Genomic DNA, 14,084 nt, shown 5'->3' with positions numbered 1-14,084 from the left:
GTAACAACATTGAAAGCTCAGCCAAGATGAAGGAACAGCTGATCATAGCTGTACAGGGATAGCCATTTTTAAATAAATTTAGTAGCAGAGCTACTGCAAGCGATTTTTAGTCCTGCAAATCCATTTATCCATTGCTGAAACTTCCGCGTCTTCATGGAGAGCGCAGGCTATGGTTGCTTAGCAACGGCAGACTCCTCCGGAGCGCAAGCGCCCGAACGCTTTGGAAAAAAGCAGAAAGCGGCACGCCTAGCGTTTTCCATGCGTTTTAGTGAACGGCCCCTAAGTCATTATTAGGGCTGCACGATATATCGAAAATATCGAAATGTCGCAAATGTAAATATCGTGATATGCATATCGCAAGGGCGTGCGATATCTGAAACATTTTAATATAGGCTACTTAAATCAAAACGTTGCAAAAGTTCAAAGTTTTAGTTCGACGCATATAGCAGAGAATTGCTTGATGTTTGAACTTTCTCAGACTATAGTTTTTGCTGTGGTATATGAAGAAGTACTTAAAGTGTATGGAAAGCAAAGTCACAATGATATGAAATTAGTGTCATTCATTTTTTTGTTTGTATGTTCACATTGATGTTAAATTTCATTTTCTGATTTGTGACATTACTTTTTAAGTAATGCTAAAACACTGCTGGTCACTTTCAGAAGTTGTAGTGATTCTTTCTTTTCCAAGAAAGAATGTGAAACAAACTGGTTATATAATTTTCATTTTTAAATATTTTAAAATATAATTTAAATAGATTTTTCACACTTTAAGCAATATCGTATCGCATATCGAATATCGAATTTTTTTTCAATATCGCACAGCTCTAGTCATTATAATCCATAATTATGTCCCCACTGGATGCAACGAATGCCTCGTTTATAATGGGTTTTAATGTTTTTGAATCATCGCTCCGGCCGGACAGGGCATTATCACAATATGGTAAGGGGCGTAACATTTCCGTCACACGCTTGAGGTATTCGGCCAATCACAACGCACTGGGTAGCTGGCCAATCACAGCACACCTCGCTTTTCAGACCGATGAGCTTTGTAAAAATCGACGCGTTTCAGAAAGGCAGGGCATAGAGGAGAAACAATAATGTACAGTATAATGTTCTTTTTAGCAACATTATATGACCCCTTTAAGACTTTTTAAGTCCAAAATTTTAAGAAATTAATTGAATGGAATGCAATATGTTAATATGTTTTCTTGATGAGCTGAAAGTGCACACACTGCAAGTGATGCTCTTACTCTGTATTTTGTCTTGTTTTCCAGTGCAAAATAAATGTCTAAAGATTCTAAATCAAGAAATATTTACTTAAGAAGCAAAATGACAGAAGAGAAGTAGTCTTGTTTTGTGAGAAACTGATCAAAATGAAGCGAGTTTATAACTAAAACAAGAACAAATATCTGCTAATTGACAAAAAAAAAATCCATTTAATTCAAAGGGAAAACAAGCTGTCATTTCCCAATGACATATATTTGTTCTTATTTTAAGCACTAACAGACTTAATTCTGTTTAATTTTTCAGAAAACAGAACTTCACATCCTCATTTTACATCTCAAGTAAATGTATCTTGATTTAAGGATGTTTAGATATGTGTACAAGACAAAATACTGAGAAAGACATAAGATTTTGCCCCGTGAACCGTACGGTACGAATACGCGTACCGTTACACCCCTAATATATATATATCCGAAAACTTAGGCAGCTGCCTCCCTGCCGTATGAGAAAATGACTTTTGCAGGCAGCATTTTTGCATGAAGGCACCTCATGAAACTGATTTCAGACAGGCTTCCGAGGCAGCGTAACGGTTTAATGATCTACAACAAAATAGAACGAGTTTTGGTGATAACTATACGAATATTTAATTACTATAATACTGATTTCTCGCTAGAAATAACATCAAAAGTGCAAAAAGTTAGTCAGAAATATACATTTACACCACAGGATTGTGGGATATCAAAGGCAGCGAAGGATACATCTATGCTGCCTTCAAAATTCGATCAGAAGAAGGTACCTCCGGAGACGGGAAGTAAAGCAGAATTTGGATTCGGACGAGCCTTGATGCCTTCCTGCCTTGGAATGCTGCCTCCGAAGGCAGCATTTTAGAGCTTTCCGATACAGCCATTATCTTCAGCTGGGATGTTCCCGTGACAATGCAGCACAGTGTCCGTCAGCAGATGTCACTGTTTTAATGGCATATTTTGCATTATATGTCTTTTTATTGTTGTTAGCATAACTGTTGCAAATAAACATACATTTTATATTTTAAAAAGTTTTTAAAATATGATATATAATACATGAAAACTAATATATATAAAACTTTAAAAAATATAAAATGTATTTTTTTATGCCGGTATACGTCAGCGAATCAGCTGACAGACACCGTGCTGCGTTGTCACGGGAACATCCCAGCTAAAGATAATGAGGAAATTGTGTCGCTCCCTTTGCCAAGTGCATTCCAAACGACTACATAATGGCACGCATGTGCCCTGCTCACTCCAAAGTCCCCACTCCAAGGGCTCTGCCTTTCAAAGGCATAGGGATGATCACTTCCATTTGGAATTTGCCCCACTGCCAAAAGCACCAAAAGTTGGTTAAATGACCATGGTGTTGGTGTGCTTGACTGGCCAGCAAACTCACCAGACCTGAACCCCGTAGAGAATCTATGGGGTATTGTCAAGAGGAAAATGATAAACAAGAGACCAAAAAATGCAGATGAGCTGAAGGCCACTGTCAAAGAAACCTGGGCTTCCATACCACCTCAGCAGTGCTACAAACTGATCACCTCCATGCCACGCTGAATTGAGGCAGTAATTAAAGCAAAATGAGCCCCTACCAAGTATTGAGTACATGTACAGTATATGAACATACTTTCCAGAAGGCCAACATTTCACTAAAAATGTTTTTTTTATTGGTATTTTTCTTATGAAGTATTCTAATTTGTTGTGAATTGGTGGGTTTTTGTTAAATGTGAGCCAAAATCATCACAATTAAAAGAACCAAAGACTTAAACTACTTCAGTCTGTGTGCATTGAATTTATTTAATACACGAGTTTCACAATTTGAGTTGAATTACTGAAATAAATGAACTTTTCCACAACATTCTAATTTATTGAGATGCACCTGTATATACACTGTGCCCTCCATAAGTATTGAGACAGCAAAGACAAAATTGCTCTATTTGCAGTTTAGTCAAGAAATTCGTAAATATGTTTAAAAGATGAATATGAGACAAAACTACAAATTGTCAAATTTTATTATTGGGTGTTTCAACACATAGATATTTTACCAACTAAGTAGATCAGCACTTTTAGAGTTTCATCCCCCTATCTGATGGGAGCATAAGTATTGGAACAGTTGCCTCACAGGTCTTTCTAAGTGATCAGCTGTGTCCTGTGTTGCATTAATTGTTCAGATATTAAAAGCAGGAAATGTGTCATCAGTTATATCCACTGCTTCTGCATTCAATGATGACACACAGAAACCAGGATGAAGACGAGGGAGCTGACTTTGAAAGAAAAGCAAGCAATTTGGATGCTAAAAGAACAGAGGAAGTCAATTAGAGCTATAGCAAAAACAAGGGGCATGGAGAAAGCAACAGTTTGGAAACCACCGGTGACATCAGAACCCAACAATGACCTGATCGGCTGAGAAAAACAACAGTAGTTGATGACAGACAAATCATAAAAGCGGTGAAAATTAACCCTAAAATATGTGTCTGTAAAATCACCAACAACCTCCAGAAAGCTGGGGTGATGCTCTGACAATTAACTATCCGCAGGAGACTTTGACACAGAACTACAGAGGCTACACAGCAAGATGCAAACCTCTGACCAGCACCAAGAATAGAAAGGTAAGATTAGAGTTGGCAAAAAAGCACAAAGTTGAGCCAGTAGAGTTTTGGAACAGAGTTTTATGGACAGATGAGACAAAGATTAACCTTTATCTAAGTGAAAGCAAAAGTGTGGAGAAAAAAGGGAACTTCAAATGATCTTAAGCATACAGCCTCATCTGTAAAGCAATGTGGAGGTGGTGTCATGGCATGGGCATGCATGGCTGTCTCTGGAAAAGGCCCTCTCAAATTTATTGATGACTTAATGTATGATGGCAGCAGCAGAATGAATGCAGAAGTGTACAGAAACATCTTGGCTACCAATGTTCAAGAAAATGCCACCAGACTCATCAGAAAGTGCTTCATGTTGCATCAGGACAATGACCCAAAACACCCTGCCAGTTTACAGTCAAGGAGTTTATCAGGGCAAAGAAATGGAAAGTCTTAGATTGCCCAAATCAATCTCCAGATTTAAATCCGATTGAACATGAATTTCACCAGCTGAAGAGGAGACCAAAGGCAGAAACTCCCCAAAACAAGCAACAGTTGGAATCAGGGCTTGAAAACGAAAAAAAAAAAAACTTCCAATCAGTTCACTCCGAGCAGAATCGATATTTTAACGTTTCTGTTCCTGCGTTCCTCTGTATTATTATCGTTCCGAAAAAGGTTTGCCTAGAAAAAATACCGGTTAATAATGTTATTTTAAAAACTTTTTCTTTGCCTATAATAATAATAATAATAATAATAATAATAATAAAGAACAGCGTTTCCTACTCAAAAAAATAAAAAAAAATAAAGGAAGATATCTGGTATCTTAACCCGCTGCACTTAGTCACAGCCAATACAGCAGCATCTTTTCTAGATTTTGGCCAAATTATAGGCTACTAAACAAAAGAAAAAATCTGTTAACGCTTTAAAGACAAAGCATTTTTTAAGATATTTAAAAATGTTTGCTGCATTGTTAAAAAAAATGCTACTCGTATAAAATTGCGTTTTGAGAGAAAAAAAAAAAACATAAGTCGCGTAGGGTCACGTCGCATTTTATTATTAGGCTACATTCAGAAATAATGTGCTAAAATGCCGGTAAAGCAAAATGTTTACAAACAGTATAAACACCATATTCGCGACGTATCGGGACTATTTTTTATAGGCTTTATCGACAGATAAGTTGTGAGTGACTCTTGAAGGAACAGCACCACATCCTCTTGCACCACTGTTTGAAGAATTTATCTTCCAGAATTTTTAGGAGCTCCTTTTTATTCCATCTCCTATCCTGAAAAGTCTGTCTTGCAAGATTGACTATAAATGAGCTCCTTAAACTTACTGCCACAAGAGGATGTGGTGCTGATCCTTCAAGAGTCACTCACAACTTATCGGTCGATAAAGCCTATAAAAAAAAGGTCTTAATGTATTTCACAATACTTCAGCATGTTATTCTTATTAAGTGAGTGTAATTTTGTAGGATTTTTTACCTGAGCAAAGTCTCTGAGAACCTGACACCTTGTAATTCTGGAGACTCCAGGAAGGTTGCAGTTCTGGAAAATGCTGGTGCTGGAGACTAAATGTTTCCTGATTTTCACATTAATCTTTTGCAGTTAACATGTGTCTTTTCTTCTCCACCTGTTTTTTTCTGACCCCGCTGACCCAGTGAGCATTTTGCTGTCCAATGGTCATGTCTTAACTTTGTAATTTCTGTATTGCATTAGTTTTGAATATTTCTCATGGGGATTTAATAATTTTTGACTTTTCAGTCTGAGATAAACCTCTTTTTTGGCTCATTTTATCTGTAAAACAAAACATGCCTAATAATAATTCTGCACACCTGAATATAAGGAGTTTTTCACTTCCAGCCTTCATGGACAATTATATATCACTTATAAATGATTAAATACAAAATGAATAGTAGTTATTAAGATTGATGTGGATTGGAATTGGTAAAATGTGCTTGGAAAAAAATATCAGAATATCAATGTGCCTAATAATTATGCACGCGGTGTATGCACAAGGTGTTTTGCACCTTAAGTGTTTGATGTTGCCATTGTTGTAGAGAGGAATCTCATGAAAAATAAAGGTTATAACAACATGCCTGTGTCACATTTTCCTTTAAAGTAAGGATAAGTAAGGAACAATGAAAGGAAATCAATTACTTTTTTGTTGCAACGTGTTTTTTTAAGACAAGTATTCAAATTTACATAAACAAAATAATGTATGCTTTGCTTAAGATTTCTCAAAGTCTTCTCAAAGGTGATTCTTATCACTGTACTAATATTTAAAAAAAAAAAAATCACTATAATAAATCAGCATAAATTAAAGGTAGAACAACAAATAATACTACCATGTTGAATAAATAATTTTAAAAAGTACTTTTTTGCATTATAGCAATAAGAATTTCTTTGTTGTTGTGAAAACGGCAAAAATGCAAGTATAATAGGTTAATAGGCTTTAATAGGCTAGGCTTTAAAAATTTATTTTGATTCTGGAGTAAATATGAGCTTAAATATGCTGTTGACCTATTTTTTTGAGGTTCACCCGAAAGCTCTGACGATGCAGATTCTGTGCAGGATAGATTATTAGGTGACAAAGAACACCTTAAATGTCACATGACTTATGAATACTAATACCACAGTGAAAAACTGTGGTCTGACATCCTGTACGTCTGACTTACGAGACAGCATGACAAATGCAGCCACTGTTCCGCCACAGCCAGAGAATTCTGGGTAACTGTCCATTAGCTTGGTGAACATCTCCATCACCACATTGGGTACCTGATCCTTAATGGGATTCTTTCTTTCTGCGTTAAACCAACCAGAATGAAATTGTTATTCACATTCGCAGATATTTCCAAATCCGACATTATTAGTTGCTCTGACGTCAGAGTTTATTATGGCTAAAACATTTGCGCTTTGAATATAGTTGTTCTTAATTGGGCTATTAAACACATCCAGACTTGAAAAACTAATTTACCAATTACAGCTCTTCCAGAATGGACTTCTGGGATTGTTGAGTCCTTCTCTCTTACTGGCAGAGGAGGAGGTCCCGCTGAAAAAAACAAAAGCACATACAAAAGTAAAGTGAATGTGAGTAAGACTTGCAGCTTTGTGGTCCAAAGCAATGCATGGGCATTTGCTAAGATCTTCTAAACAGTTTTACTGTATTATCTGCAGTTTACAGGATGGTATTGATACAGTAGATGATTCCATTGGCACAAGTCCAACCAAGATCAAACGGTGCAGGACTTATGCACTCAAGCGTTTTGCACTCAAGGTTTAACTATTAGGGTTAAGGGTTTGTTCAAATCAACAAGTAAAATATAAAATACAAGTAATAAAATGTTTGCTGGCTTTATGCAATTGCAATAGAAAAAGACTAAAAAGATGCAATGCAATAAATAAGATTGCAGCACCACCCCAATGTGTGAATGTGGTGGTGTTGTTTTTTTGCATTAAAAACAAATGCTGCACCCCCACCTCAAACAGGAAAAAGCTTCACCACGGTTTCAGTGAGTGACTGTGGGTCTGTTTCGATGGGAGGGAGAACAGCGAGGATGTTCTCTTTCATCTGGGGAAACTTTCACATTGAATTTCGAAGTTTGCATAGTTACACTAAAAATGGAACGGCTGACTAACTGCTTGTATTGATTCTATGGAAAGTGTCAACCAGAAGGTCACACGATATCTTCCTATTTTTTTTGCAAGAAAGCTTACAAAACCATTGATGAATAAACAATATAGTAGCAATCTAGAGTTAAACCACATAGCTGAAGCCAGGTGTTTCACCTTTTGTTTTATTAAAAACAATATAAATATCTAATCATTGGCAATTGATAATGGCCAAAATTACGTTAAAAATAAATTTGATATATATAAAAAATATAGATTTTTATATAAATAAGATATATATGATTTTTTAAAAATGTTTTTGAAAGAAGCGTCTTCTGCTCAAGTCTGCATTTATTTGATCAAAAATACAGTAAAAACAGTAATATTGTGAAATATTATTACAATTTAAAATAACTTTAAATTGATGATTGACTCAAATTGATGATTGACTTAAATTGACTTTTAATATTTTCTATTACAATATATCTTAATATGTCATTTGTTGCTGTAATCAAAGCCAAATTTTCAGCATCATTACTCCACTTTCAGTGTCACATGATCCTTCAGAAATCATTCTAATATGTTGAGTTGCTGCATAAGAAACATTTCTTATTATCAATGTTGAAAACAGTTGTACTGCTTCATGTTTTTGAGGAAACAGTGACACTTTTTTTGTTCAGGATTAAATGATGAATGAAAAGTGAATCTTTATTTTAAATGTAAATCTGATAACCATGTACAAGTATTTACTATTTTACTTTTGTTGAATTTAATATAGGCTTGTTGAATAAATTATTAATTTGTTTCTTTTTTTTTTTTACCGACCCCAAAGTAGTATGCATATATATGAGTGACTAAATATAAATGTGTGTGTGTGTGTATATATACATATATATATATTTATTTATTTATTCATTCATTCAATCATGATTCTTTATGAATAATATACCATGCATTTCTGAATTTGGCAGAAGCTTTTATCTGACTTGCACCGTGCTCAAATTTAATCAGTTCAATCAGAATAATATGAATTTCTGTTTTCTAGCTGGTAGTAAGAGGTCTAAAATCATCTTTTGATCATTACCAGAAACATCTGAAGGAATCCCATCATTTTCTAGACTTGCAATGAGCTCTTCAAGGGCCAGTTCAGCTGCTTTGGCCCTGGCTTCTTTCTTTGTGATGCCCATTCCCGTCTTATACTGAACTCCATCAATCACAGCACAGAACGCAAAGTAAAACCCCGTTATTCCTGCTGCTCAGACACAAAGGAAACAAATGTTGAATGCACGAATGAACTGGACAATGCATTACATAAAATCAGGAGGGATATCACTTACCGGTGGTAACAGTCTCTTTCATATCCAGTTGAAACTGCAGAACCTGAGAAAGCTGGTACAACGCCGACACTGGGTGCGTATCTCCTCGCTTATATCTGTCAATATGTTCACGGGGAAGGGTTTTCGGTTTGGAATCTGCAAAGGAGACAAAAGTGGCAGTGAACGTTATTGAGATAACATGATTTAACCCATGAGTGACTGTAAATACATTCTGAAGCTGATAACAACATCACTAAGTCTAAACAACAAATGCCTGTTAATGCAACAAATGCATCTTAGTGCATGTTCCTGGTGTATTTGATTCATTGGTGTGCAGTTTTCCAAATAAAAACATGTCTTGGCCTAAATTACTTTCATTTTCGTCTGAGGCCACCAATTCCTCTAACCCTTCACTCTTACAGAAATACAACACACTATGCAAGTAAAATGCAAATGTCATTTCATGTTGAGTTTAAAAGACAAAAAGTCATTTGTCAAGGGAAATTCATTTTTAACACTCTTAAATGGCCTTTTTTCTGAATTTTAGTCCTAAAAAAGCAACTGTCAGTCTGTCGAGAGAAAAAAAAGGTAGACTAAAACAAAACATAAAGCCATAACACTTAACTGATTTTGTTAGAGGAGCTCAATGATTGTCCAGGAAGACATTTGTTGTTGTTGATGTCACTTAAGTCTGAGAAAGGTGGATGGGATGAGATGCTTGTCCAGTGGTTGTGGGCCATGCTGGACCCTCTCCAGGATGAACCCCTCATCATCATCTTCATCTAACAGCTTTAGAGACAGAAATACAACACAATAAAGTTAGATAGCAATTATTAGAAAGAAAAATAAACATGTACAGGCAGTGTTTACTGGAAAATTCTCATCACAAATCATGTAAATGATGTAATATCAAGCAGGTCTGTATAATTCCTGATGGTTTTAAGAATGACGCTGCTGTTTTTTAGAACGCTGATAATTAACGTTAAACATAAAAGAAGAGCGCGTGACTCTCCAGTTCTACGACGTTTAAATTCCATCAAACTCATTTAAACTGGAGTCATATAACGTTAAACACAGTAATAGCATGTGACAGGTTAGTGAGAAATAAAAAGGAATATAAGTAAAATAGCGCCGATTAAGACGCTAACGTTAGTCACGCTGCTAGCACGCCTAATCTAGCTGAACTATACAATGAAAACAAACTTGTATTGATGCTCATTTTTCATAACTGGGCACTAAAACGCTAAATTTTAACATTTTATCTTCAAACAAACACAAACACATGCTAATTCATATGCACACACGCCGGGGCACTTACCCCTGACCTATTCACAACACAACTGACTCTGACGCACAATCACACACACTTGACAGTATGATTGATAGATAGATAGATAGATAGAAAGAAAGAAAAAAATAGTAATTTTTATAAACGTGCCTTACAAAATATAATTACTGGTGTGTGTCTCGAGACAAAACAAAGGCACTGATATATTTTAAGATCAGTCAGTGCAAGTTTGTTTCAGTTACAACAGCTCATGCTAACATTTTAGTCTGGGACTAGGCTTAAGCCTTGTCAGTGAAACCGCGGGAATGTGTTTTAAAGTTAAGATTAAATTTAATTTGCATCCTATTTTACTTGCACAATGTTACGCAGTAAGTGAAAGGTTAGAGGAACTGGTGGCCTCAGATGAAAATGAAATAAAAACTCATTTTAGAAGTCATATCAGTTCGAAAAATAGATCTATCTTTTTCACATGTTAGATACTACTGGAAACTGCTGGAAGAAGTTTCTTATACACAATAATTTTCTTGTAAAAGCTCAACCACAAAATTCTTTTTTTCCATTAGTGGCACCCCAGTACAACAACCTGTGACTAAAAGTGAAAGTGATGGACCTTGAAGGTCTCCAGGAAGTAGCATTAAACGGGTTGAGCGTTTAGGGACAACAAAGCGGTTTTTAAACAGTTACTCTGAAAACAGAGTTTTCCAGAGATATGTATGACTCAACACTCTGTGTGTGTGTGTGTGTGTGTGTGTCTGTGTGTGTGTGCAACAGGAAAGCTATAGGCCTGTTTTTCATGCTCTAAAAATAGAAGACCTTTATTAACCACAAAAAAAATGCAATGTTGACATCAAACGAAGAGGAGACAAACTTTGCATGAGTCACATACTTAGATTTTGAACTACTTCAGAGGGGACTACAGTGTAATTGGTTGCCAAAACAAACCCACATTTTTTTTTTAGGCCATATCTGTCGTATTTATTCGGATATTCGGATATTAATTATTTAATTTATGCACAATGCTTCAATTTATGAAATTATGTTTTGTTTTGTTTTTTCAAAAATACATTACTGTCACTTTGGCCCATTGGAGAGTTAATTTTCAGTGTTTATTTTAATGCATAAATGAGCAGTGGATCCCTGTATTATTTAATTTTTATCAGCTCAGTGGAAACATCTGTGGTGTTTTTGACGGTGGAGTCCTTTGGTGAGCAAAAGAGCAAGACATCCTACCTCAAAGCCCACACACTAATATTGATGCCTGGAAATACCTCTATCAGAACATGACGTTACCGATATCATTCCCCTAACCTCTGTTTCCATGCAGACAGAATCCTGAATCTGTTCTCAGGTTTTTTTTTATCCTTAATAATGTAGCTAATTTGCACATGCAATAATGGCCAACGGATGTTTTGCAAGACCACGCCGAGTCTAGATGCTCAGGGATTGGTGTGTAATGGCATACATGCAAAGTGCAGTGTAGGTGTTGGTTTGACACACTGTGGTTCATAGCTTACTCAGTGGTACAATACAGACAAGCAACTCTGTTGGATGGGTTGCAGATATTATCTTTAATCTAAATTTATATACATTATGTAGGAGTACTTATTCCACTTAGTCAGCAGTCATTGTCGAGCTATAAGACAAGATGTTTTTTGGCTTTAATGGCCAACAGCACAACCAGTGGAAGTCAAACCAACAAGACGTTTTCTTGAAATCCAAGCCAGTTATTATAAACAACGTTACGCTTTGAAGTTGAAACAGTTCCTTGGCATTTTCTTTTTTAACATGTCGACATGTGCACTAACGCCGGAAGATGTGTCAAAAACATGTCATAGTCAAGATATTGGAAAAGGGCCCAGACTGATTACTAACTGCTTTGACTGAAACATCTGAACATCTGCGTAATAAGCAGAACTACCAATGACATACTGAAAGCTAACCTTTGATATATTTCATGATGATCTGTTCTAGACTTAGATTTATGGATTTAATGTGGGTTGAGTGTAGATTATACACTAGAGAGCTGTATAATATAAGGTACTGGACATTTATTTAAAATGCATACAAGCACAGTATTAATACAATTAAGAATTTATTTCAATTAATAACCCTAAGTATTTGACATATATGGCACACTGTGTGTTTTACTGGTATATGGTTCAAATGTACCCTCATTATCCAAATCACTTCCAGTAGAGCAAATATTGTCCCTCAGTAAAACAGCTCATTTCAGACTCTAGTTGTAATGAATGAAGTCAAAGGTCCATTTAAAGAAAAGTCTGTTTAGTTGGCTGCCATATTTAAAATGCCTTCGACTATTTTAATAGGGAAATCTTAAAAACTGCTTGCCATATTCATGTTTAAGTATCATATTTCAAATCAGCAACATCATCTGACATCAACTGCCCCATATTGTTCCTTTTTCTCAAATAGCCTTAAAAAGCTTAGGCTATATTTCAGGCTTATATTTTCATGGCAACCAGAGCTTCTAACAGCTGCTGCAGTGACGCCGTGACTTTACCAATTGGCGATTGGCTCTTTAATTTAGAAGGTGGGACTTATCCCTCCATATTGCATGTATTACTTTCTGACATTTTAGTAACATGAATGCCTCGTCTTGCTTTATCTGAAGTCTTTGATTAAGTCTAGCTAAAGTGACAGTTGTGCTCTTATGACAAACATCTAAGTCAAAATGCGAACTGCTTTTTATTGCCCTCTTGTGGTGCAAATTGTTAAAACAGGAGGTAAGCCAACAATTCCTATATATGAGCATTTTAGGGAGAACTGTTTTAAATGATATAACAGAGAATATAATGGATTTTATACAATTAACGCAATAAATAATTTAGTTCATGGAGCACCAAAAGAAATCAGTCAATTATCGTCAATAAATCAATTGTCAATATATCAAGAACTGGTGCCAAGTGATGGCTTTCTAGAAAAGGCACAATGGAAAACCAATGTAGAGCTGCAGGAATGTAGAATGAACTGATATCTGTAAGCAAAGTGGTCTGAAATATTTGGTGATCATCAGTTGATGACCTACATAACCTGACCACAAAAATACCGCGTTAGAATCTGACAAGTCAGTTTCTCATTTCAGGTCGCTGATCTTTTGCAGATATGATGAAAGAGCACTAGAAATATTTATCTGTGTTTTAACCATAATCTTATGGTTTATTCATAGAGAAAGATAGGCTAAGTAATTCTAGTCACATTCAGTGGGGGAATCTATAGACTGCAAGTGGAATTTACATGCATTAAGTATGCTTTTTAATAGGTTGAAGTGAAAAAATTAAAGTGCAGTTTAATACATTTATTGGATTTATCAGTTGTTTCTATTATATTTCATCAGTTTTATGTTTTTCTTCTTATGGTTTTGGTTTCATTTTAGCATCCTCTCAGTGACATGCCTTTGACCTGTAATATAGGCCTGGGTCCCAAATTGACTCGTCATACGCCTCTGCTTTAGTAAAAATATGGAAGTCTTTCTTTCTAACTGGACCAGCATTAGTTCCTAGTGTCCAAACAATATGAGGATGCTATGATTCACATCCCATGATGAAACTTAAATGCGCCTCCACTGTGGTCAATTTATACTGTATCCTTTAAGGCTTTATTTATGGCGTTATTTTTTAAAACCTCAGATAGGGTTCCGTTCACAGAGACAAGAATAGAAGTTGTTTTCAATAATATATTTTTCTGTGTTTATCAGGATGTGTGTAAAAAAGTAACACTCTCCAGGCTGAAAAAGGGACAATAAGATGTTTTGAAGCATTGAAAAAAAAATACTACCTCTAAGTTTTTTTTAAATGTGTTTTTAATTTAAGCAATATGTTTGCTAAGTACCAGGTAGTGTAGTCCTCAAAGATTTATTAGGGTGCTTAATAATTTAGTACTGTTAAATTGATCAATTCCATTATTTTAAACTTTTGTAATAGTAATAAAATACTAATTATTACCATTTCACTTTACTGAAATCTTCCCTAAAATATCCTCAGAAATTTCTCTCGTATGTTCACATCCTTTTAAATCACTTTTGG

The 14,084-nt window shown here is 35.5% G+C and overlaps 1 protein-coding gene across 1 annotated transcript in view; it reads right to left on the bottom strand.

Annotated features, from left to right (window-relative positions):
- The window catches only part of LOC107731366 (adenosine deaminase domain-containing protein 1-like), a 21,630-nt gene extending 11,495 nt beyond the window's left edge, over window positions 1-10,135 (bottom strand). The window contains exons 1-6 of the mRNA XM_016542426.1: window positions 10,072-10,135; window positions 9,379-9,542; window positions 8,775-8,909; window positions 8,522-8,689; window positions 6,803-6,877; window positions 6,504-6,629 (exon numbers count right to left, since the gene is read on the bottom strand). Of these exons, the coding sequence (XP_016397912.1) occupies window positions 6,504-6,629; window positions 6,803-6,877; window positions 8,522-8,689; window positions 8,775-8,909; window positions 9,379-9,535 (661 nt within the window). The 5' untranslated portion in view covers window positions 9,536-9,542; window positions 10,072-10,135. The remainder of the gene's footprint in view (window positions 1-6,503; window positions 6,630-6,802; window positions 6,878-8,521; window positions 8,690-8,774; window positions 8,910-9,378; window positions 9,543-10,071) is intronic.
- Between the last annotated feature and the right edge of the window lie 3,949 nt (window positions 10,136-14,084).

The sequence above is a fragment of the Sinocyclocheilus rhinocerous genome, unplaced genomic scaffold (genome assembly GCF_001515625.1).
Source record: "Sinocyclocheilus rhinocerous isolate Xijiao unplaced genomic scaffold, SAMN03320098_v1.1 scaffold939, whole genome shotgun sequence".
Classification (NCBI taxonomy): Eukaryota; Metazoa; Chordata; class Actinopteri; order Cypriniformes; family Cyprinidae; genus Sinocyclocheilus; species Sinocyclocheilus rhinocerous.
This window is presented reverse-complemented; position numbering and strand designations above follow the sequence as displayed.